Here is a 26,909-nt window from a genome sequence, read left to right on the forward strand (position 1 = left end):
CTCCCTGAAGTAAAGTTTTGGCACATTATATAGCATCTATTATTTTCTGTGAATTAGACACCAGTCTTTCTGCCACACAGCAAGCAGTTGCCACTCCAATTTTTATGATCTGTGCTGCACTTTAAAGGTCCTGGGCACATAATTTGCCATGTACCAATCAAGAAATAGTGTCCAGAAAGTGACACGTGTGATCTCTGTATTGGGGAGGACAACATTTACCATAGGTTCAGAAACGAGATTTCTCTTTTCATATGGTAAACAGTGGGTCCTAAAGGGGAAAAAACCTCACCTGCTGTTGGGCAAACCAGAGTCTACTTCCAAACAACCCATCACCTCTTCTGTGGAGAAAGTGTGAGCTTTGCTGTCAGTGTACTGGCTGTGCTCAGGCAGATCAAAGGAGAGAAGAGAAAAATCCTCTGCTGCCTAATTCTCTCCTTGTCTTTGTGGGGCAGGCTGTGACAGATGTTGGCAGCATGCTCAACACTTGCCAAAGTGATGTGGCAACTTAGGGAAGGGAGCAAACGGAAGTGAGCTCCCAACACCTTAGTTTGGCTCTCAAGGATGCTTAGGTTGAACTAACCTGGCTTCCTATGAAAGTAAAATGCATATACTGCTGACCAGTTCCCACAGCAATGTGTACACGACAGGTTACATGTTTCCTCAGTACTCTGGAGTGAAAGGACATCTTGAGCCTCAGCTCATCTGTCTGTTTCACCAGTCAGTGAGCAAAAATTACTTCGCTCAGGCCAAAAGTAATAATTTCACTGAATGAATCCAGGCCTGGGCTGGATCTGACCATGCGGCTGCACTAATAAATAGCACCCTGCTCTGAAAATTAGCAGATTCAGTCTCTATTCCCAGCTCAGTCAATAAAATTGTGCAACAAATTGCACAATCTCTTTCCTCTCTATTTTTATTCTATCATATGACTCTCATTTAGTCAGCTCATAAAAACCATTGCCTCTTGCCACTTGTGAACACAGTGCCAATATCAACAACAATTTGAAGTGATTTGGGCAGGCAGAATTCTTTTTTTTCACGTCTTTTAAATATCTTTTTCTCCATTGCCAATTCTCTGAGCCATTATTTTCCTCTATCTTTTCCTGCTGTTCTTCCAAGCAATTTTGATATCCAGACAGCAGGATTCTTATTCACGTGTGCTGAAACCCACACCAATAATGCAGGTGAATAAGAAAATGAAATAGCCTACATTTGTGAACCTCACACAAAAAAAATACAGAATCACAGGCTGACTTGAGTTGAAAGAGACCTTAAAGATCATCTAGGTCCAGCCCTGCTGCCATGGGCAGATGACACCTTTTATTAGACTAGATTGCTCAAAGCCCCATCCAACCTGCCCTTGAACACTTTCAGGGAAGAGGTAGCCATAACTTCTCTGGGCAACCTGGGCCAGTGTCTCACCACTCTCACAGAAACGAATTTCTTCCTATTGTCTAATCTAAACCTCCCCTCCTCCAGCTTGAAAGTGTCATCCCTCATCCTACCACCCACTCCATGCCCTTGCAAAAAGTTCCTCCCCAGCTTCCTGTAGACCCCCTTCAGGTACTGGAAGGCTGCTATAAGGTGTCTCCAGAGCCTTCTCTCCTCCAGGCTGAACAACCCCAACTCTCTCAGACTCTCTTGAGAGAGGTGCTCCAGCCCTCTGATCATCTCTGGGGCCCTGCTCTAGATTTGCTCCAACAGCTCCATGCCCTTCTTGTGTTGGGGGGGGTCCAGAACTGGACACAGTACTCCAGGTGGGGCCTCATGACAGCAGAGTAGAGGGAGACACTCATCTCCCTTGACCTGCTGGCCATGCTTCTTTGGATGCTGTCCAGGACACAGTTGACTTTCTGGGCTGCCACATGCCAGCTCATGTTGAGCTTCTCATCAGCCAGCGTGCCCAAATCTTTGTCTTCAGGGATGGTCTTAATAAAATGTGACTCCGGACAGTATTTCAGAGCTTATTTACACCAGGACCATTGCCTTCCCCTTACCTCTATTTTCAACACAGTATGAACAGTGTCCAAATAATTCAGACAGATCCAAACACTTCTTTAAAAACTCCTTTAACTACCTAGAAAAGTTGTAAAATTTGTCTTGCTTACATATCCTTCTCAAATGGCTTTGTGCTTCCTAATTGAGATATCTCTTGTTTTAATTTATATCTATCACTACCTCATGTGCCATGGAAATTAAGACTACTGTCTTTGTCCTTGTAGCATCACATTTAAAAAATTGAAGAGATAGAAAAAAAAAACAAGTTCCACAATCAATTATCTTAACTTTCTCTCACAGATTCTATTTTCTAGGGTTGTCATAATTTATTTACCTGTTCTTTCTAACGATTCCATATCCTTCTTAAATAGCAGTGTTTCATAAATCATCCTAACAAAAATTTTAATTTTAGTAAGTCACACACATACCTGATCCATACTTTCTGGAATGAATTCACCCTCACTGTTGATACTGGTGAAGGACCCATTTCGGGCCACCTGATGCAGCTCATCTGGAATGTATCCTGGGGGAGGAGAACTTCTATCACGAGTATTAGAACCTTTACAAAGAAAAGGACAAGTCAGTCTTTTAATTAATCCAAAAAGCAGGGGCTTTCTCCAATTGCTTCACAGGCACGGAGCCCCCCTTGATCACTTCTTGCTTTATAAATTTACCAAATGCCTAAGCAATACAAAACTTATGCACACCATTTAAAACCTGTAGTCCAGGAATTATGAAAAATCTGTAGCATGGTAGCCTCAGTATTATTAAAAATAATTACTTACGAAGAGAAATATTATTTGCCCACACATCTGTCTAGCTGGCTAATTTTTTTTGTGTGAAAATAAAAATCCAAACCCCTCAATCCATGTCAAATAGTCCTTTCAAATTCTTCAAAATGTCCATTTTCCTTTTTGTGCAAGAATATTAATAACTATTCATAATAAATAAATTTTCTGAAATACTTGTGATTAAACTGTCTAGTTTCATAATTAAATTAGGAAGTTAAAATCACACCTACTTTAAAACAAAGACAAAAAAGTTTCAATGCCAATATAAGTATTAAAAAAAACCATGGGGGGTCCTAAATTGAGCAAGAAAATGCATCGCCATATGAACAAACACATTTTTCACTAACTCATTCCTGAATTTGGAAATAATGGGAACTACTAATATCAGCTTTTTAGGGTAGGAGTCAGTAACCTCAAATAAGCACTCATACATTTAGATGCTTGTAATTTTCTGGTTAATCTTCTGTATTATGTATGTTTAAACTACTTTTTACTTAAAATTCAAAATCCACTTCCCCAAGTGCAAATTCCATAACAGAGTCATTGGTGAGTAAGAGAAACTCAGTCTGCGCTGAGAGCAAGATCTTTATGAAGAGAATATTACAGAAGAAATGTTCTTACAACTGAGATACTAAAATTCATAGCTTACCTATTATAGTTAGTTGCCTTTTTCTGTCTGTCACACCAGACACTGTATTATCTAAATCTTCCAGTGAGGAGGGCAAGGGTTCCACATTATTTACACTGGGTGACTGAAAATGCATACACACAAACTGCAGTTATTACCTTATACTCCTGACAATAAAACTGCTTCACAACCAGCTTTGTGCAGCACATTCCTTTTTCGAGCAGTTAAAGAGCAGCTTGTCAGTTTATATAAGAATTCATCCATTTTAGAAGGTTGTAGTTGAAATTTAAAAATAATTTTTAATTCGTGCTAATACACAAATCCTATCAATATCATGGGTGTGATATGTTAGCTAATACCAAAATAACTCAGTGTTCAGCCCACAGCTACAACAAACATTTAACTTGCCATAGAGGAGTGTCACCCAACCTAAGACTTAAGAACAGTACCAGATAACAACAGTTACTTAAAATCTTACCAAGGTAGGGAAGGCAAAGAAAGAAAGGAACATGATCTAGGAAAAAGTCAAAACAGGGCCAATACAAAATGCTAATAGATGTATAACATGAAGAAGCTAACAATAATACTATCAACAAAAAAAATGTCATCTATAAAAAAAGAAGTTTTTTACTTCAATACAAAAACCAAGGAAAAAAACAATTAGCATGTCACCTCATACCTGTGTATTTCCATGTATTACAAGCAATATCTTGAGACTCTTCATATGAACACTACGGTCAAGCAACTCAATAGCTTTGTCCAGGTCATCCTGTGTGGTTAATGGAATTACAAGCTACAAAAAGAGGAAAATAATAATAAATTAAAAATATACAAATAAATGCCTTAAACAGGACAAAAAAATAATTAGGAAGTCAAGTGCAGATAAACATATAAACTAACATTGTTCCCATTTATTCCAAACAGGCTTGAAAATAAAATTTATCAAACGATGCCCTAAGTTAGTACCAAAACATATGGAGTTCAACTTTAACTCTTTCTTCAGATGCCTACAGTAGCTACAGCACAGCGGAGTAAATCCTCAAAATGAAGGAGCAACCTTTTCACATATATGCAGTTTCAGAGAAAAGGGCTTGACAGGTAGCACTGTTCTCAAGAAAACTTTGTGAATGAGCCACTTTCAGAGGAGCAACAGCTAAGCCTAGTTGTCCAATCTAAACATTACTGAACGCAGGATTCTAGTCACTACGTAACAATGATTAATCCTTAAAAATGTGAATAAGAAAGGATAAATGTTATTTCCAATATATATATATATATATACATATATATATATATTTGCAGATATAACAAAGCTCAAAGAATTTATGACTTTTCCCGAGTCACGCAATGCGACTGTGGCACAAAGACGATTTACCAATTCTCAACTAATTCCAAGACAAAATTCTCTAAGATACAATTCTCCTGATAAAACATTTCATGCATCTCCTGCCTATGCTAATTTAGACAAGTGTTGTGTATGTGATAACACACACATTAGAAACCTGTGGTTTTGTCACCAGAGTAAGTTTTATCTCATACGCAAGTTTTGTCATGGGAGTGGTTCTCACTGCTTAGGAGGCTAAACTTTAGCCTTAAAATAATCAATGTACAAGTCACTGAGAATTTAGAAGACACAGAATATTACCTCATTATTGCTGTAATGTAAATCCATAGTCTGTCCAAAAGCAACTCTAGCTTTAGCTGCAAGATCTTCAAGTTTAACAGGCCTTGGTAATTGCAGGATCCTGAAACACAATTTAAGGTAAAGATTTTTTTTGTACATTAATGATGAAAATGTGGCAACCCATTACTTAAGAGCAATCATAGAACTAAATTTATTACTACAGACAACCATAAGAGGCTATGTTTTATACAATGTACTCCATATTTTGATTCATTAAAAGAGAGAAAAGCAGTGAAAAAGTTACAAGGGATAATCATGCATAAAATTTTCATTATGACTATTTTACTTGCTTGCACATTGCTTCCTTCTGAATGCTTTGCATGCCTGCATTGCAGAAGCAAATTCTTAGAAACTTGTAAAATCTTCTGTTTCAGAAAACTAAGACAATGGAGTACCACAGGCTGACTAGCACAAGCTAGAATTAGGAATTACTCCTATAGTCCATATTTTTCTGAAATCAAAATGACTTCTCATCTGAGGCAGGTAACTAAATGTCACTGTCCTTACTTACACTGTCCTTACAACAAATTTATGTTCATTCTGCTGAGTCGCTCAGTAAATGCTTTAAGGGTACCCCTTTAAGAATGGTGCAGTTGTACATAAAAGTAACTCAGATTTTAGCTCAATGTCTCTTGAAACCAAACAGCCCAAAATGCCTGTTACTGACCATTCACTACAGAAAACTATCGTATCATTTGAGGAAAAACACCATTAAAAACAGTTTTTAGAAGTGATTAAGTTAGTGAGGCACAACTAGTTCACAGACATAAAAGAAGTAACACTTGAATATTGTGAAGCATGAAAATTAGCAAAGGGTAACTTTGCTTTTTGTTAGTGTTTCAGTTAACACACTGGTTAGGGAACAATATTCTTCACTGAAACGAAGCTAGAAGCCACTTTGAATTAAAAATTGTTTTGAAAAACAAAAAAAAAAAATAAAAAAACCCAACACCAATTCTCACTGTAGTTACTAATTTGTTAAGCAAGCCTGGAACTCAGCCCATCATACTGCACATTCCTTGGTACAAAGAGAGAGACACACTACTGAAAGAAACTCTAGAATCGCTTCTCTTCTCTACTTCCCTTCTCAAAAACCAGTAGGAATGTCATTGCATAACTTATTTTTCTTGCATAATTTCATCTTCAGAGCTACACATTCAAGCAACATTGCTGAGCAATGAGCCTGGGCTACCTAGGACCCCTGGTCAAGCAGGTTTTATTTATTTGGGACAGTCCAAAACAGTGCTAAGCCCATCAGCAAAAAAGCTTAGGCAAGGTATCTCTGCATGCACTTACTTTATGCTCGTATTCATATTGAATTGACTCAGTCTACTGCAAAAGCGAATTAAGATAAGCTACAAAAATGCACTGTCAGTTCTGACTGGCAGCAAGTAAACATCTACTTTAAATTCATGCTTCCCCTTATTCCACAAGAAATTGCTAGCTAGAAGAGTCCTCAATTTTCAAAGCTTTTGAAAAGACTTATTTTCTCCAGATTACTTACAGCACTCAGTCATTCCCAATGCACTATCACATGTGATAATCAGAAAAGTGATAGAAGCTGAAGAATGTTAATACCTAGGGAACTTACTGATGTTCTACTGCCCCAAGAGAAGAGAGAGCACATGCTGTGATCAGCATGGATACACACTGATCTGTTGCTCAACATGCTAAGGACTGCCTAGAAGTAGCACAGGTTTCATTCTGAAGCAATCTTTACTTAAGGAATTTACCATTTTTATTGACAAATAGCGTGACCAGAATATTATTTCTTTTTTTCATTCAATATTTGCAAAGATCTTATTCTGTAATCGTTTCACTGCAGGCAAAATGAAGGCTTATGTTTTCAGAAAGAGGCAGACAAAATGGGTCGTCCACAAAGTGGTTCTGCACAGAACTGTAGATCAACTTCTGTAAAAGCTTATGAGCAGAGATAGATGTCTGCATACTTTAAGTATATCATTCATCTCTCACACACAAAATCAAAATAAATTTTAACTGATTATTCAAAACTATAAACGTAAACCAAAGTTTGAGAAATCTTCTTCCTTTTACAGTTTTCAGATTGGTTCCTCCACAAAGTACAATCAATTATTGAGCTTTAAGATCTAGGCTTCTTCCTTTAGGTGTTACAGTAACAACCTGTTATTATGCACTCATGCACATGATGTAATAAAAAAATTATTTTCTGGTCTAGTCACATTTGAGATCTACATTAATGACCTAAGAAATTGTTCCAAGCTATCAACATCTACCTGAAGGGTAAACAAATGAAAGGTATTACATAGGATATAGCTACAGTAAAATACTTCTGCATTTATGTATACTTAGGGCATGTATATGTTATGTATATATTTTAAACAGAATAATTCTCCTTAAATTGTATTAATATCAAAATTAAATTAAAGAGCAAACCAATTACACTCAAATATCTGAAATGCTTTGAATAGAGTATTTGAAACTTCGATAGGAGCCCAACAAAATTCAGTAAATAATTAAGATGAGACTGTTTCCTGTGTTCCCAACCTTACCTTTTTTCACCTCGATGTTCAAATTTGACTCTAACATCATTCTGTAGGAGAAGAGATAAAGAAAGCACTATTAGCTTGTTAACTTCCCTTAATGAAGGTCATGAAATCCCACTCAATAATCCTACTCTAGAAGTAAAACCCTTAAGCAATCTATTATTTTTCTGTCCATCCTGATATACCAAGAATTTTAACAACCTACTTTACCTCAGGTACCTGATCGTTGCTTAAAATATGTAAAAAAAAATTCTGAGGTACAATAAATGCTTTGTAAGTAAATATAGTCTTTCCTAAAAATACAATTTAACATAAGAGATTCCAGATTTCAAATTCAGTGTGGAACTGATTACAAAAGAATTTATCAATAGCAGGCAGGTGGGCTTAGCTCAGTACGTGTTTTTACTTATGCTTCAGCACTGAGCATTCCAGGCTTAAGAAACATATCTTATTTCATAAGCATTGCAATAGAAACACAAAGAAGTAATTAAACCAGAATTCATGCAATCAGTTTCCCAATAACAAGGATATACACAAATATCTGCAGTTAGATGGGAAAAAAATCCTGTTTTGTGAAACAATTTTAAGAATCAAATTGTATTAGCAACTATTGCAGGAAAAAAATAATGCATTCAAACACAGGGATCTTATAAGCACAGGGATCATATTCAATTAACACCACTGTATCTTCCAAAAGAATTACTTGATTCACAAGTGATTACTTTAAAAATTCACAAATTTAAACAGAATGACAAACGTGTATTTCTCCCTCAACTACCATTTTTAAACTGAGAAATGGTTCAACTATTTCTCTTCTAACTTTCTAAACATAATATTCAAATAAGTTTGGATCCTATATGTACATTACTTCAATGTCTAAAGTCACAGCTCAGAGGAGAGTTACATAATACTAAAAGAGCATATATTAGATATATGTGATATATATATGGACATATGAGATATATTGGATTCCTACAGCTTTTAAACACAGAACAAAAAAGACACAGCTGTCTGTTAAACATATAAAAGCCAAATATATTCAAGTACAGGTTAAAACAAGATGGCACAGAATGAAGTTTCATGAATTATTGGACTGTCAATTGAGGATCCAATCAAATAAACATACAGTTAATTCAACAGGGCTATTACAGCAATTTGAGTAAAAATTCACATCCTTTCCTCTCCTAATCCCTCCATATAGTACTTCAAATCTATCAATTTAATATTTACTACTTTTCCAACTGTGTTCAGTATCTGCAGAAAAAAGAGAGCTGAAATGAACACCTGTTTCCACTATATGAACAAACAACAAACTGAGGCCAGAGATGCAGTTAATAAGCTGAAGTATGTTTCTGCTGCTGTACTGATAGTCTTTAGTATGACACAGGTGACAAATGGGCAGTCTAGTGTACCTATAGAATTAATTCTAAAAAAGCATTTCAAATAAGAGAGGCCAGCACACCCTGATATTTTTAAAATACTCCATAATCAATCTAGTAATAACAACAACAATAATTTAAAAATCTACACACAGTGCTAAAACACCCCTCTGATCTTCAATTTATTGGGATTGGTGTAATTTAACCATACACTATGATTTGGTCTGAAATGCTACCATTTAATTTCCTGCTAATTTAAGAACATGAACGAAGAAAAAGGCAGCACATGTGTGAAATTAATAGCTCATTCTGGTGTGCTCACTGGTCTGGCAAGCATAATCATCACAGAAGTCACAGCAGGACATTCTGTGTCCAGTAGGTTAGTAATGATACTAAAGATTACCTGTTTTTTAGGTGAAGATGACTTTGGTTTTCCTGTTTCTTGCTGGGGCAACACAGGACGACTGGCCTTATGAAGCACTGCCAAATCCTGCATGATTGAATTCAAAGCTTGCTGCTCATCTGCTCAGAGAGAAAGAGCACAGAGTAAATGACTGTTACATTTTAAGTGCATTACTGTCTCTTTTCAGAATCAGGCAGATTCTAAAATCTAAAACTACATATTACACTTTAATATGTAACTGCCAAATGAAAGTAATACTGCCATGAACACTGCAAACATTTAAATTTTATTTATCACTAACAGTGCCTAAGGAAATAAAACAGCCGAATCAGTAAATGCACTTAAATGGCAAGTAAAAAAAACCTTATAATCTCTGCCACAACAATCTAATTCTGTAGAATCTACAGAATCTACAGCCTGCATCTACAGGCTGCAGAACTGCAGGCTGTATTAAGAGGAGGCTCGGAGAAAAAAAAAAAAGTTTACCTACTTTGTTTAAGTAATATCCATGGCATCAGTTACTAACTAGATATCATACTGCCCTTCCTCAGTTCATAAAATCAAGAAAAAGGAAAGCAAATAATTTTAATCATTTTTTCTCTCTCCCAAACAGATACAGTCATGCACATATGAAACATACACTCTCAGAGGAAAACCTCCGCTGCATGAGCATCTGCTGACAGCTCACAGAGAAATTAAAAAAAAAAACCAAACCAAACAAACCCAAAATACCACAGAAGTTTTTCAGGGCTGCAAAATGCAGTGGGTTTTGGGGGCTTGCAGAAGTAATTTTCAAGGAGAAACAAAATAATTTAGATTTCAAGTTCATATAAAATCCTAAATCCTGATAATCTACTGCAGCTGTGATGGCCTAGGGCCATGCTAAATAAGGTCTGCCTTAGAACTGGGATGTTCCTTTAGACAGGAAAGCACTTAAGAGCTCAAAAACCTCTACAAGTACCACTAAGGGAAATCTATTTGTCACTAATATTTTATATTAGTTCCTTGCCACAGCACCAGTACTATACTCAACATACACCTAGAACACTGGATAACAAAATTTATCTACAAAGTTGTGATTGTATTTCTTCATGCTAATTCACTACAGAACTATAGAATGGTTCAGGTTGGAAGGGACCTTAAAGACCATCTAGTTCTAACACTTACAGATATATTTGTTGAAGAATTCATTGCAAAGTGCTGTGATTTACAAAGAACAATATTTAGCAAACAAGGACCTGAGAAAAACTCAGCATTGAAATCACCAAGCAAGAATTCCAGGTATTCTGCAATTTAATTCTGCAAATAAAAGAATTTCTTTATACTCTGTTCTAATATGACCTAGCATATTTGTTGTATCAGGAAATTGTGGGATGCCAGTGTTCTAGTTTAAAAGATTCCTAACAGATCAGACTGCTGGTCTGAAAATGAACAACGTTTATCATCATGCTGTCATTATTCCTATCTCTACTAAGACATGTAAATCTATAAAAGCAGGTTTTTCTGGAAATACTTAATAGCAGAACAAAAGGTATCCTTACAGCTCAGTTATTCCCTTTTAACACTGAACCATGTCAGTACTTGCCACAGTTCAAGCTAGATCTATTTCATTGTGTTATAGCCTGTTCTAGTGCTCAGTGATAAAAAAAAAAATCTGTTCTTCTAGCAGTTGTTCGGAGGTTTAATTCCCAGTGGTCACTATGTAGCACATTTCATCCAAAGGAAACAAACACATGGTGGCAAAGCATCTAAAGTTCAGTGAACATCCAATAGGACTCAACAATAATTTCTCCCAAACGAAATGTTAGAGAATATCACAAATCTAAAGAGTGCTGTATTCCTACCTTCAGCTACTTCATTATTAAGCAGAAAGTTAGGAAAAAATAGCATAACAATTAAAGATAAAAGCACCATAAGAACGTGTATTTTGGTTGGTTGGTTGGGATTTTTTGAGAGTGAGCACCATAAGTGATTACAACAACATGGTCAACTCATAAAAATTAAAGTCCTATATGCTTTTTAATGTCATTTTTTAGAAAGTAATACAACTATGTTACATATTTAGAAAAACACAGTACAGACCATCTACACAGTCCTGGCTTTGCACTGCAATGACACAATAGAATAGATTTCTTCAATATAGACTTTTTGGGTTGGATTTTTTCCCCCAATAGCCATTACCATTTAGAGCACAATAAATACTGCTCTGTACCCTAATACCATGAATACCAATTTCCTGTATTTGAATTTTTAACCTACCACACATTGAAAGGAAAAGGACAATATTCCAGTGGAAAAAAAACAACCAAATTTGTTTTGAATACTGCCAAAGCAGCTGAACATGGACTTTCATGTAGGCATTACACTGAATTACACAGCCAAATTAATGACTTTGGTCTTCAATAGAAATGAAAAGTATCTGAATTAAATTTTTATATGCGTTACACACAAGACTCACCCATAATAACAGTGAGCCTGAGAACTTGAACTTCAGGGAAATGGTTGCTTCATCAGCATTATCTTATTCCCTAAAAGACAAAATTTAAAGTACACAATTACTGAAGTTGTCCAAGCCACATAAAACAGTTGACACTTCATTGTTTACGCATAGTTTTCTAATATTCTACAAATCAAATATGTATATAAGCTACAAACAAGGCTGCATATGTAGGTATGATGTGGAGAAAACTGATACTGTCCCCAGATCCATGCTGGGCTCTGAGTAACATTATATATATATATATATATATATATATATATATATATATATATATATCACAACACAAATCAAGAGGCATCAATACCTATTTATTATATAACCTAAAAACCTTCAATCAGTAAGTTTTTTCATCATATTTCAAGAGTATTACACAGATACCACAATACCTCTGAAAGCAAATGGCCCTGGTATTAACTTTAAATACATAAGTTATCCAGAAAAGCAGAAACATGGGGGACACATTTATGAGCAAACCCTATTATAATAATTTTAACACCAACCAATCTAAAAAAAAAAAAAAAATTAAGGACCAATTAAAATTATCTATGAGATGTTATTATTGAGTTTAATAGGAAAAACTAAAGAGATATCCCCAAATAGACAACAAGACTTGTTGTAATATAGGCTACAGCAGGAAGAATTTGCCATTTTTAACAAAAGATCTTCAAGGAAAACTCCCCAATTTCTTAGGCAGTCGCTTTGACCAAGTAGGGAAAGCCTGTTTCCTTCTCCCTTTTCCTGGCTGCAGTGGACCAACCTCTGGCTCAGAGCACAAAGATCTACCCTACTATGATAAACCATTATTTCCCTGCAAGTTCATTGAAGGAGCTACACCAACAGAATGACTTTTTTTTTTTCTTCTTTTCTTTTTTAAATAGAATTTATTTTCTCATGGTTTACAGTTCCTTACCAGTGTCAACTTGATAGCAACACAGGGGTGGTAAGCCAGCTCTTTGAGCACCATCCAGTCAGGCTTCCTTTTTCAAAATTCCACCAACTTTCTAGCTGGCAAATTACTTTAAATTTTCCAAAGGATTTCTGAGCATCTTCTGTTAGCATCTTCTGGCATTGTCTTTTACACACTCTCTCCATGAAAACAGTCTTTTAGGAAGCATTCATTTCACCAGTAAATCTGTAAAGTTTTAAGTACCTTTGGCACATTTTTTCAGAAAGAAATCTGGATTTGAGAGCCATATAAAGGTCTCTGCTGTGCCTTTTACCCACAAATCAGGTGACTCATCTGATATTGTCTACTTCGAGCTTACTAATAAGCAAGAACAGATCAGGCTTTTAAAGAACACCCTGTGGTCCCACTCTGCAGTCACAGAGCTCAGTTGAGATAGCACACAAGAGAACATATTAGAAAATAAAGCTGAAAATATTATTCAAGTCTATTCAGAGTTACCTGCTCCTGAGTGTACAGACAGCCTGAAAACAAAACCCAAAACACCTTCCAAGTGTTGTGGGAACAAAACTCCTGTTTAATGCCTTATAACATATACTTACATTCTTGCAAGCTCTGATATTTGGCCTGAGCTGCTTGCAGTCTCAAGACACAACCCCAACTTTTACTAACAAGGTCTCTAGCCTCTTGATGCCATCACAGGAGAGGAGAAAATATTCTGTTTCAAAAAAACCCTAAAAAATAAAATTCCTCTGCTGCTCCATAACAGAAAGGGAAAACCACAACGATACAGAAGAAGGGGATTTGCACTGATCTGCAGACAGGAAAACACGGACTGAATTTCATTTATTTGCTGAATGATAGTAGCCAAGATGACTCACAATAAGGACAGAATCTTTGTGCCTTGCACTCACACAAGATGCCAGGAGATCTGGTTTACCTGGTAAACTGGGATTACCTCTATAGTCTTCAGTAACACAGCTAACTTTTTTCACCCCCCTAAGTCTGATTCTTTGTGTCTTTTGCATCCCTAAGAGTCAAAAAAAAAGCAAAAAAGAACATACATTCAATTACCTCCTCCACCATGTTTTTTGTATCAGCAGTAGTCTTGGGGTATCTTAAAAAGCAGTACTCACGAAAGTACTTTTAAAATATTTAATTCTGCATTTGATCCAACTGTCTTAAAATGAGAGCTATTGTCATTTTCATCAAACGTCTGATTTAATTAGCTGTCTTAATACATTAAACATAAAAATGTGTTGTGTAACTTCAGATTAAGTACTTCTGTAATAATTCCTTTAAAGAAATACAACAGTTCTCTAAGGCATTTTAAATCTTCTGCCACAATTTAAGAAAACAAGTACAAGTTATAATTCCAAATAAAAATACCCCAGATGTTCTTTCTCAGCCTAGATGAAATAACCAAACTTGGAAGATTTAAGATACTTGAACTACAGGGCTTAAAAAAGGCAGGCAAGCTGAAGAAGAAACATAGTAGCTTATGTCTTCAGCAAGTTCCTTCAGATACAAGAATCCTTTCTTTATTATACAATCAGTGACAACCATTTCTTTTCCCTTTCACTTCCTTCTTATTCCACAGTTGGAAAAAAAAAAATTAGAAAACTTAATTTCTCTGAATAACTTAGGGACTTCTCACTTCATCATCCCTTCTAACAAAATTTCTTCCTTTTCAACTATAAACTAATCACCAAGTAAAAATCTCACCAATCTTGCTAGCATTTACTGTCACATCAAAAATAAGCTAAAACATTATAATTTCAACTAAATGTGTAATAAATCAAGCTTTATGAAAACTTCACCTTAGTAAACTGAGAAAACACTTGTGTTTAACAGCTCATTTTTACCATGGACTATAATAATAGGGTAGTGGTGAAGACAGAGTACAAACAAGATAACAAAAAACATTTTTTTAAACAACAACAAAAAATTCCATAAAAAGAGAAAAAGGTGTACCCTAACCCATTGTTACAAAGCAGCTTTAGTAAAAAAAACCCAAAAAATAACAAAACACACACACACACAGAGTAGATGACAACCTAGGACAAAAAGGAAGTGAAACAGATTAAACTGGATCTTGGAGAAAGATTCAGGAGAAGCAAAGCCAGCAAAACACAAGCAGATGCAAAGGTAGAGTAAGATTTTTTTCAAGGTCTTGCAGACAAACACAAGCAGCTTGAATTTGAATGTAATTAAAGAACAGATGACACAGAGTGAATTTCAAAAAGGTGATGATGTGATAAGATTAGCAAACAAAGAATATCCTAGCAACAGCATTTTGGATATAAGGGTGGAGAGATGCTGATTCATATTCATGATTTACTTCCCATCAGCCACCTTCCACAGAGCCTGGAAATCTTTCAGGATCTGAGAAATCCACTGAAGAAAGAAAATACCCAGGTGGAAAATGTTTTTAGCTTTCTCATGGCAAATGTAAGGGCATGTAAGTCATGTTTTAATATTCTGTGCTAATTGTCCATATGCATACACTTTTCCTATAATAAATGCAACAGGGCTCAGTTGCCTGTTGGTTTCTGAGAGATAAAAGTACACAGACACTGGCATACATATAACATCCTCTCTCATTACTGACTGTCACATTAAAAAATTTGTCATCAAGAAAAAAAAACCTTTACCCTCATTCAGCAGAGGAAGTAAGCAAGCAGACACTGGATGAGATGAATACTTACTGAGTTAGAAAGGGTGTTTTAGTTCTGTGGAATATGGAGCTATGCAGTGTGCAGAAATGAAACATTTCTACAGTGTCACCTTCATAGCAGAATTACAATTTCTAAAAGGTAAAATTAGCTACGGATACACTGACAGCCATAAACTAATCATATGAGAACAGTATAGGTAGTATATAAGAACAAGGACATAGACAGCTTTCATGCTGCCTCATATGTTAAAAAACAAGGGGGAAAAAACAGTGAAGCAAGTAATTTATCTTAGCCTGATTTTGTAAGGAATTCAGTCTTATACAGTAACACTTGTACCTAACAGACAGAAACACATCTTTGAAGTCCAAACCTGCTCCAATAGTGGGGCAAGAATCTCAAAGATATCAATTCCTTACAAATAAACTAAAATAAATCAGCCCAAGGATATGTAGGTCCCCATTTTTGCATCAAAGCAAAATGACACAGTGTGAACTCAAAAATATAGATGCACTGTAATTATTCCAATCACAGAGCAGAGATTAAATTGGAAATTATACTATTTCAGTCTTAACAAGTTAAACCAAAATGACAAGAAATCGTAATTTGCTAGTGCTACTATTCAGAGACATACTTGTCAATACAAAAACTACATGATACAGAGAGACAGGTAAACATGAAGAGGGCATGTTCACAGGTAATTTTTCAGCCCATAGTATGGATAATCAGAATATAAAGTAAAACTATAAGCATTTATTTCATAGTAAAAATGGAGCCAGACAAAACTTTTACCCTCAAGATGTTACTTTTAAAAAATCAAATGCTTGGTCTCACACAATCAACCTCTTATAGATCACAGTAAGCAAGGCTGACAAAGCATCAAGGTATCACCTATTCAAATACACCTACTTAACCTTTACCTAAAATAATGTGCTGCACTGCTCATTGTGTGATTTTTATTTAAATTTGAATAAAAAGTGCACCTGTGAACAAGATAACAAACAGTAATACCTAAATCTGAACTTTATCTATAGGCTTCTCCATAGTTCAAAGCAATTGTTGGCATAAACGACAGGAATCCACATAGTGTGGCAAGCATAGGAGAAAATTCAGTATTGTTACGAGACATTAGCAGATACCTAAAAGATGGTAACTCCATAGAAATGAGTGTAAAGGAGAGGATTTTATATGGACAAATGCATGAATGAACATTGGACAAAAAGCTGCCCTTTTCAAAGAATATGAAAGTAGCAGCAGTAGCACAAAATAATGAAAGACAGAAGAAAATAGAAGCAAAGAGCTGTAACAAGAAAAATATTTAAGCAGGCAACAGAAAGGTGTGTTAATAACTGGAATCTAACAATAAGATATAAGATGTGAGTTTGGTTTTAGAAAATTTCAGATCTCTAACACATTGTAGCAATACATAAGAAAAGATGTTCATAGGAAAAGTAGAAGAGGGAGAGAAAGATTAAACCAACCTGAATCAAAAGCCTGTGAATGACATGTTGATAAATTCGGGTAATATTTAGAAAACAAAACAAAAGCCACAAAAACAAACAAAAAGATGCTGTCAAATTTGGGGCATTAGAAATTAAGTTTACCTTGTGAATAAAATAATAGAAATATTTGTCCTGTAACAGCACTATGAAATGAAAATATATTGGAGGGAAAAAATATTTTTAGGAAAAAGCTGTTAAAATGTTTGATTCCAGCCTTCTTAGCACATCACAAGGAATCTTAAGGTCTGAAAGTCAGCTGGGAAAGATCTTGCCTCTCGCCAACATGACATTAGGGGCATGAGACACATACAAGTACTACTCTCCTTCTTAGTTCTTCCTCTATCGTGCGCCCCTTTCAATCCTCAAGAACTTTCTTCCCCCTTTAATTTATCCTGTTAGTGAGACTAATGCAGTGGACAGAATATACTGAGAAGAACCACCTAGTTCTAAGACAAGCAAAACAGCAGAACCAATCGAGCTCTGCCAGCTCATGTCCCGGGGCAAGGAAAAGGGATACAATCTAGAGATACAATCTCTCACAACTGCAACAGGAACTCAGGACTGACTACCTGTCCTGGACTCAGCATCAGATAGAAAGCGTATTCCCCTCTATTTTCCCCCTATGTCTTTCTTTTACACAGTAACTATCATTCAACAATTCTGTCCTGAACAGCTGAATTAAACCCTTCTGTCACTAAAATGGCAGAAACACCACAAACACTCCTTTATGGAAAGGGCATTTCTGGTTTATTTCCTGCCAAAGTACTTGGGTTTATTTTCTGCCAAACCCAACTTGGGTTTATTTTCTAAGTATCTTTAAGTCTTGTTCTAAATGTATGTAGCTTAGTTAGTATATTTCTGAACTTTGCCCTGAATTTCTCACTGTCTTGTAACTAAACCAGTTTATTCAGAACCCCAAGGTACTTTAACCTCTGGTACAGAGACCAAGCAACAACCTTAAAGACATCATACCATGAGCCATCTACCACTATCAGCACAATGGGCACAACAGCACACAACTCACTCAAAATTAAGACTTTTTTTTTTTTTTTTTGGGGGGGGGGGAAAGCCCTCAGATACATGTGTTTTACTGCATTTAGATTGTGAAATAACGAGTGGTGATAAAAACAGGAAGAAATCAAATGCATCCATTTTTTGTTCTGGTTTCAAAAACAAACAAGAGAATGTATCCAAACCACTGCACAGTGTTACTGGAATAGAAATTTCACCATCCACAACAAAGAGATGCAATGCATTATTTGCTATATATTTCAGATCAAACATTTTAAATTAAAGATCTGGAGATTTAAAAGAGTCCAAGTCTCTTTACGAAATTAGTGGTTCAGTTTTCTGGACCCTTCTTGCAAGTATTTTGAAACATTTTGAAAACAAGATTCTGCTGTGTTGTAAATGTTGTCTAAATAGCTGAGAATGACAAAGGAAAGACTCAAAAAGCTGCCAATTATTTATTTCAGTCGAGTTTAAAATACTGTAAGAACAAGCTTAAATACTACAATATTGAAAGAAAAACACAGTAAATGCCTTGATTCCAAGGATTATTATTACTGCCAAGCAAAATATGGCTTCTTGAAACAATTACAGATTAGTTAACAGAACTAACTAAAGCAATTTCCATACTTAGACTTTTTCAATATATTTGGCTAAATATTACATGATTTTTTAATTATTTGCTTTAAAGTCTCAATTAACTAACAAGAAACTCAGATGATGGAATAAAATACTGATATCTATTTTCCAACTTACAGAAAACATCCATGAACATAAGTCCCAGTGCAACCTCAGATAGGCAATGATCAGGTAGGCACATGAGATACACAAATAAAGGAAGCAAATGACCTCAGTTGTGTTTGAAAGCAGTTACAGCCCAATAAAATCTACTGAAATACAGTTAAATATTTTAAATGTATGTAACAATTTATTGTTAGTTTCCCCTCATTTAATATGTTTATTGTGTCTAAATCCAAGAGTTCTAAGAAATTACCTGCTTTTACAGTGGTAAAACTGACAGCACAGCTTTTTGAACGTTTAGCATCCCTGCAACCTGGACAGTACCACCCATGATTAAAAGTTGTATTTTATATAGGTATAATTATTGTGGTTTATTGTGTTAATTCAATAATGGTTTTGCATTGAATGCATTTTGGCATAAATACAATCATTTAGGAAACTGGAAAAAAGATGCAATTGCAACACTGGACAATCTTAGCAAGAGACAATTCAGAAGAATTATTAAATCCTAATGTATAATTATCTAATGTAAGTATAATACAAAATTAGAGGGATAATACAATCCTTATGAGCATAAAAATGCAGTGTATGCAGAAGCCATCTTGCTTCTGTACACAACCTAGATGCACTGTTCAGTGCAGAAAGACTGCAGACAGCAAGTGCAGGATGGCATCAGCACCTTTACTGATATTACAGATGTATCAGGTATCTCTACAGTGTGCAGACTTGAAATATCTTAAACTGAAGACTTTTTAAATCTTCCTGGCAAGCAAAAAAAAAGAATTTATGTCTAATTTAGCACACAAGACCACACAGACCTCATCTGTTCAGCTACAGACATGAGTTGGTATTTGTTTATTTTCTGAAAAGAATGCTTACTAGCTGTACTCCTTCCAGAGTTAAAAGAAAAAGAAAAACCCACTCGCATAAAATAGAATTTCCAATTATAGATGGTGCCCTTTGAGTTACAGGGAGGATGAAACCTCAAAAAGCAGTGCTGTCAGTTCTAGTATCATAACTGCAGCTCATTTCTAAAAGTACGTTTGGGAAATGGACTTCAGATTGAACTGAAGGATCCAATGTGCCCAGTGACAAAAGTAAAACCCCATCCTACTCAGATTAAGCCTTAAAGTTCCTACTGTTCTATAAACTGGAGTTTGAGATATTCATGTAACATCCATCCACTGGATGAAAAATGATCTTGACTGGAAAACATTAAAAAGCACTGGAAGGCCTGAGAATGCAAGAATGGTTTTTTAAGGATTATTCTCATAAAAATGCAAAGTAGCAGATAATCTAGTTCAAGATGAGTTTATAGCAAAATTATGTTTGAGATCTCTTAATACTTACAGCAATACTCAATATGAGTAACTGTAGCCCAGGAAAGCTAATCCCTTCACACTTCCTCTACTGCTGATAGGGAGAGATACACATATTTAGAGAGTCTCAAGGCACTCAAATATACGTATCCTGCTTTAGAGCCTCTCTCACCTAACCCTTCATAAGCCTACTCCAAGTACACAAAAGGAATAAGACTAATTGGCCTCAAAAAGAAATGTATCTACTTTCCTCAACAAGATCTTTCTTCACCTAATTTAAATTTTACAGAACTTCTCCATTTCCTGTATCTGTTATTGCTTCAACAGTAAAGCACTCCTGACAGCTCATTTCTCAACCTGAGGAATGATTTTGCTGATATATCAAGCAAATCCGCCTTGAAAGCTATGATGCTCTCTTAAAACCTGTTCATTATTCCAGGAAAGAAAATCCACAACAGCAACAAAATCCTGAAACGTATTCATCCTAAGTTGAGGAAGGGTCAAAACAGCTGAAACTTGCAAACAGATGCCACAATGACACCCTGCAAAATATTTTAGTATTGCCAATTTTGCAGAACATCATGCTGGCTAGAAATTGACAGCTCACACTCCTCTACTCTTATCCAACACCATATTTTTTTCACAAAAGTATGTTAAAAAGTAATAGACACAGTTCACTGGGCTACAAATAATTGCATCACTGCCTCCAAATCGCTTTGGCTTCTTGGAAATTTATCACCACCACCACAGTGGAAAGTCTCAGAGCACCACAACACTAAGAAGAACAAAATCCTTGCTATTAACTATGCTATATGCTACATATACTGATTAATGCTATTCATACATCATAAAATGTTTAAGGCTTACTTACTATATTAAGATAATTTTACAGTCCCCACAAGTACGCAGAGCAAAACATTTCTCTGATATAATTTTTTCATAATATGCTTATCTTACGCAAACAGAGTAGTCCCATAAAAGACTTCTCAAAGAAAATAGGTACATGAAATTTTAATCTGTACAGTCCAATGAAACATGTACTACTCTGAGTGTTATAATCTGATTTAGTTGCTTCTCTTTCTCCTTCTGAAAATCCCAGTGGTGGTCTTAGCTCTGCACCTGCTGCTGTCATTTGGAAGCTGCCTGCTGATGTTTACAAGGGGCATCTATGTTAGTTTTACTATAAACTTTTGACTAGCAAGTCAAACTATTGGTGCAGAGGAGTCTTGGTGAAGAAAGGCATCATTATCAGAGACAAGTCACAATATATCCCATAAAGGAATCCAGTATATCTCTCTTCATTGTGACAGAATTGAAGATCACCAGTAAAGCCAAAGAAATAATCGTAGACAGTAAATAAACTTAATTTTACCAGAACTACTGGTATTGGCAATTCCTGCAATGTTCTCAACTCTAAGAATGGAAGACCATGCTACCAAACCCACTGCAAACTACTTACAATCTGTGACCATTATTCTGTAAGCAAAAATAAAGTACATGATGCAGAAATCAGGCTTCCAGCTCAAACTGGGTATTGCAAACAAGATGATTATTTCAATTAATGTATGAGAGCAAATATATACAAATCACTATTCAGCTTGTGCTGAGAACCTACAGAACAAAGCATACCCTTAAACTCCCGTAACTAGTTCTTTCTTTTTCAGTTCATCTTCCAATTCTGTGACCATGAAGGTTGAAAGATTACTATTTTGGGGAAATAAATGAGAGAAATAAATCCACTCTCCATTTCTAGAACTAGTTTTAATATCTATATACAAGTGCTAAACCCAAGAAGTCTTCTTTTTCTTCACTATAACCACCACATTTGATAACATCTTCCATTCAGCACAAAATTCTGATTTCACAGCTACAGTAGTTGTGAGTTTAAATCATGGCTGCAAATCCCACTACTATAATTTCAAAGTAACCTGAACACAACAATATATATGAACCTTTCAGATTAATGTGATCTTCCTGGGAATTTGCTTGTGACAGCAGCAAAGACAGAATCTAGTTCTCTAGTGACATTTTTGTGTCTTCATTGTAAAGACATTTCAGTCCCATTTGCTATACATCTTTCAAATTTTGCAACAAATCAAGAAGAAATCCTCCTCAGTGAACAGCCTTCATTTCATACTATCTTACTCCTCAAAGCACAGCTCTTCCTGCACACGATATAAGGCATAGAGACAGTGAGGAAACACAGAGTAGAGCAATAGAATGATTTTTTCTCACCATCTTCTTCCACCTTGCCATCAAGTTTTTCCAGCCCATTGACACCATCACCTGGAATCTCTGCATAAAAAGCCTTTCCTGGTTCTTATTACCATGTTTGAACTCAAATTAACTCAGTACATTTAGACATTTCTTCCGTTATTTCTGTCATCAATAATAACAACATAAAATCATAGAATGGTTTGGGTTGGAAGGGGCCTTAAAGACCACCTAGTTTTAACCCCTCTGTCATGGGCAGGGTTGCCTCTCACTAGACCAGGTTGCTCAAGGCCCCATCGAACTTGGCCTTGAACACTTCCTAGGGAGGGGGCAGCCACGACTTCTCTGGCCAACCTGTCCCAGCATCTCACTACCGTCACAGATAGTTTTTCTTAATATCTAAACTAAATCTCCCCTCTTCAAGTTTTAAACCATTGTCCCTTGTCCTCTTGCTACACACCCGTGCAAAAAATGCAAAAGAATCTCATAATACACAAGCATGGAATATTTAAGTAGGATAAGACATGTATCCACCATACTGATTTCCAACACAGCATGGAAAAATACTCCTGAATCAATCTCCAGTTCAAGACTAAAGCATTCAACAACCACGACCACAAAGCACAATAAATTTAAGCAGAGAGCTACAGGTATGGGTAGCCTCAGACCTTTCATGCTTGGAACTAACTGTACAGAGGGCTCAATGATACCACTGAGAAGCCAGACAAGTGTGTACTTAGTGGAAACTGAGAGAACCTGGTGCGTATGTACAGGTAACACGTCCTGTGCAAACTCCAAAGATTTTTTTACTACCCACATAATATGACTGTGCATAATTTTTGTAGCCAGTAGTTCTCACTGAGCAGGTCTAAATGGACAAATGTGTAAGTTTTCATTCAGTAGGTACTGGTTTTGAACTGGATGACCCACACCAACAAACACATCAAGACGCTGCTAAGCTATCAAATACTCCAGCTCTTTTTCACTTTGTGCTTTGGTAACAATCTTGAGCTTCCAGCAAACCAGAAAAAAACCCCCCATAATTCAATTCATAACTCAATCCTTCATAATAATGTTTAAACAAACGTGTAATAACAAAAATTTAACTTTGTCAAACCACTCAAGAATCAGACGCAGAGACATGAAGGCAACACATCCTCATAGCTTTCCTTCTTGCAGAGTACACCCTTAGCAGAGGGTGCCAAATCATTACAATGACATCTATGATGCTACATAATCATTCTTCTCTCAAGTGATAAAAATCTAATAACCCTCATAAACACAGTAATAAGGTTAACTAAGTAGAGATTCAAAAGTTCCAGAAGAAGCATTACTATGTACATGCCCACACCTAATCATCTTTAAGACTACATTTGCCAAGGGAACAGTCCTGCTTTACTACAGTAGCTACTGTTTTACAGTTGAATCTCAATGATAAGCAGGAGATCCAGAGCAAACAGATGATCCAGATGAAAAGATTTTATATTTTAACTAACCATCTGCCTATGTAACTGAGGGCAAGGACGAAGAGAAGTATTCTAACTTTGCATAAAGCAGACCAATGGCCTTTGCACTGAATACTACAAGCATTCAAGAAATGAAAGCCAGTGTTAGGAATTACTATGGAAAAAATCAGTCCAAAACAAATCAATGTGTGCCCATCTTGAGTATCACTAGCAGTCCTAGGGCCTTCACCTCCAGAGAGGATGTGGTAGAATACAGCAGTTTCAGAGAAATGCAAAAGGTCTAATTGAAGGCACAGAGTGGGTTCTACAGCAGAAAATAAATAGGCAAGCTAGAGGCTCTTTGGTTTCAAATACTCGGTGGGAGGGAGAAAGTGATAAAGAGCTACAAAATCCTATGAGGAACAGGGAAGGATTGTTGTATTGGATAGTGATGGATTGTTCACTCTCTTCCAAAAGATGAGTGGCACCAAAGACACCAGTAAAAGCTATGCTGAAAAATAATTAAAAAAAAAAAAAAGGTAGATTTTTACTATAACAGAAAGCATACCTGTAGAATTTCTTATAAACAGATATTTGGAAGCGAGGCATTAAGCTACATGAGAAAAAAAGGACTGGCAAAGTTTGAGGATAAAAATCCAAAGGCTACTAGCTATCCAAAAACCACAACAGAAAATAGAATCATAGAACAGTTTGGGTTGGAAGGGACCTTAAAGATAATCTAGTTCCATCGCCGTGCCATGGGCAGTGACACTTCCCACTAGACCAGGTTGCTCAAAGCCCTATAAAATAGTCAGGGATTGAAAGAATTTTTAAGGTAGGTATTATTTATGCTTGCCCTGTTCTCACTCTTCCATAAACATTCATCCAAGCTCACCATTGGAGGACTAACAGTGGATTATCTGTTGTCTGATTTCATTATGTATGAAGATTTTACCTAAAACCTGACAACCACTGCACCAATAACATTTCAATTTTCATTTTGAAGTCTCATCTGGTATTCATAATCATGCCAATGTCACAGACACAGAGCCTTAACAGACAATCCTCATGTTCATCAATAGAATGTTTTATTTTCTTTATATTTTCTTAGAAAGTTTAATTCTGTCCATATTCTAGAGGTTTTGTTGCGTTTTTTGGTCTGGGTTTTTAATTCAAACAACAGCTTGATCCAGATGTTTTCCTGTTTTCAAACCTTTATTCAAGCCTATAGTTCCCACTATCATCATTTTGATAACACTGAATTCAAACTGCTGGCTTTTACAGAACTCTCCTGTCTGAATTATTTCAAAACAATTTTGAGGATAGGTAAGAGCTAATCAACACTGACTAGTTAAATAGTTATTCCTGTAAGAAATTAAATGTCTTCTTTAATAATCATACTAGTGCCTATTTAATTTTTTGTGAAGGCAGAACTTTTGAAAGATTCAGACAGTTTGTCTTATTTGTGATCTATCCTCAAAAGCAACTGATAAAATCATTTACATAAGGCAGATAAAATGAAATAAAGCCAAGGAACACATTGAATATACCTGTTTGTAGTTGGCTCTGCCATTCCTCCTATAAAGCACACATATAGGAAATATGTGTCTTATATGTCATTAGACATCTCAAAATGGCAGAAGGCTTGTTCAGATACAGTTACAGGAGAAGTTATCTTAGCAATACTTCATAGAGAGCACACATATTAGACAGACTGCCAAAACCACATTTTTGCCAACAGAAGTAGCATTTAACCCTAGGATAACTCATTCTCATTCAAGTTGCCTATTGCATAGCAGGCAACATTCAAAAGCCAAAGGGATTGTATGCACCAGGAAATAGATGTAGAAGAGCAGTAACTGCATACTTTCCCGTAGAACAGTTTATTGAACCGTAATGCTGTTGAGTTAAGAAACGCTTACTATAAGAAAATTGATCTGAAATAAAGACTGAATTCACTACAGTATAAAGCTCTATTCTCCAGGAAGATAAATCAGATTCATATACATATATGAAGAAAGAGATAGCTGATTTAATAAACACTATTAGAAGCTTCTGTCCTAACAAATGCAGGAGCCAAGAACCTGATGGTGTTGCAAAAAAAAAAAAAAAAAAACAAAAACACCAAAATAACTAACCAACCAAACAAACAAAAACAAAAACCTCCAAACAAAAAACCCAACAAAAAACCCCCCAAAAACCCCAAAAAACCAAACAAAAAAAACCTCACAAACTCCAAAAAACCAAACAAAAAAACCTCACAAACTCCAAAAAACCAAACAAAAAAACCAAACAAAAAAAACCAAACAAAAAAAAACCAAAAAAAAACCAAACAAAAAAAAACCAAAAAAAAACCAAACAAAAAAAAACCAAACAAAAAAAAAAAACCAAACAAAAAAAACCAAACAAAAAAAAACCAAACAAAAAAAACCAAACAAAAAAAACCAAACAAAAAAAAACCAAACAAAAAAAAACCAAACAAAAAAAAACCAAACAAAAAAAACCAAACAAAAAAAAACCAAACAAAAAAACCAAACAAAAAAAAAACCAAACAAAAAAAAACCAAACAAAAAAAACCAAACAAAAAAAACCAAACAAAAAAAACCAAACAAAAAAAAACCAAACAAAAAAAAACCAAAAAAAAAAAAACAAACAAAAAAAAAAACCCAAACAAAAAAACCCAAACAAAAGCCAAGCATACCTGCACACACACACCCTAGAATGACATTTTAATAAGGCACTCATATTACATATGCTGCAACTTACTACGTTAATTACTCTGGTGTTGTAAGACTTCACAAGGGGAACTTTCAAAAAGATACAGACAAAAAAAATTATACAGGTCCTAGTGATAGCTAATAGCAACAGCAAAAATCCTGAGAAAACATGACCTGAGAATAAAAGGCTTGTTTGCAAGTTCATTAAAAAGATGTTTGAAATAAAAGGAGACAGGGGAACAGTCTTCACATAGGCAAACAGCACAGAGTACAGAAATCGTTATACTGCATGAGCAGTAATAGTTGAACAAGAACTAACTGGCTTAAGAAGCACCAAGACAGAAACATAAGTTAAATATTAAGAGAAGCCTCCTAACTATAATGATAATAGTGTGCCAGCTATAAATAAACCTGTGAAGAGGTGTGGTATTCCCCTCTTTCGATTTTTTTGAGATCAGACAAATGTGTCCAACATG

At 35.6% G+C, this 26,909-nt stretch overlaps 1 protein-coding gene across 2 annotated transcripts in view; it reads right to left on the bottom strand.

The window, feature by feature from the left end:
- Positions 1-26,909, bottom strand: part of MAP3K2 (mitogen-activated protein kinase kinase kinase 2) — a 50,625-nt gene that overhangs the window by 20,064 nt on the left and 3,652 nt on the right. For both annotated transcript variants that reach the window (XM_071746793.1, XM_071746792.1), the window contains exons 2-8: positions 11,867-11,936; positions 9,409-9,527; positions 7,633-7,673; positions 5,063-5,162; positions 4,097-4,210; positions 3,439-3,541; positions 2,427-2,557 (exon numbers count right to left, since the gene is read on the bottom strand). In XM_071746793.1, the coding sequence (XP_071602894.1) occupies positions 2,427-2,557; positions 3,439-3,541; positions 4,097-4,210; positions 5,063-5,162; positions 7,633-7,673; positions 9,409-9,527; positions 11,867-11,870 (612 nt within the window). In that variant the 5' untranslated portion in view covers positions 11,871-11,936. The remainder of the gene's footprint in view (positions 1-2,426; positions 2,558-3,438; positions 3,542-4,096; positions 4,211-5,062; positions 5,163-7,632; positions 7,674-9,408; positions 9,528-11,866; positions 11,937-26,909) is intronic.

The sequence above is a fragment of the Heliangelus exortis genome, chromosome 6, assembly GCF_036169615.1.
Source record: "Heliangelus exortis chromosome 6, bHelExo1.hap1, whole genome shotgun sequence".
Lineage (NCBI taxonomy): Eukaryota > Metazoa > Chordata > Aves > Apodiformes > Trochilidae > Heliangelus > Heliangelus exortis.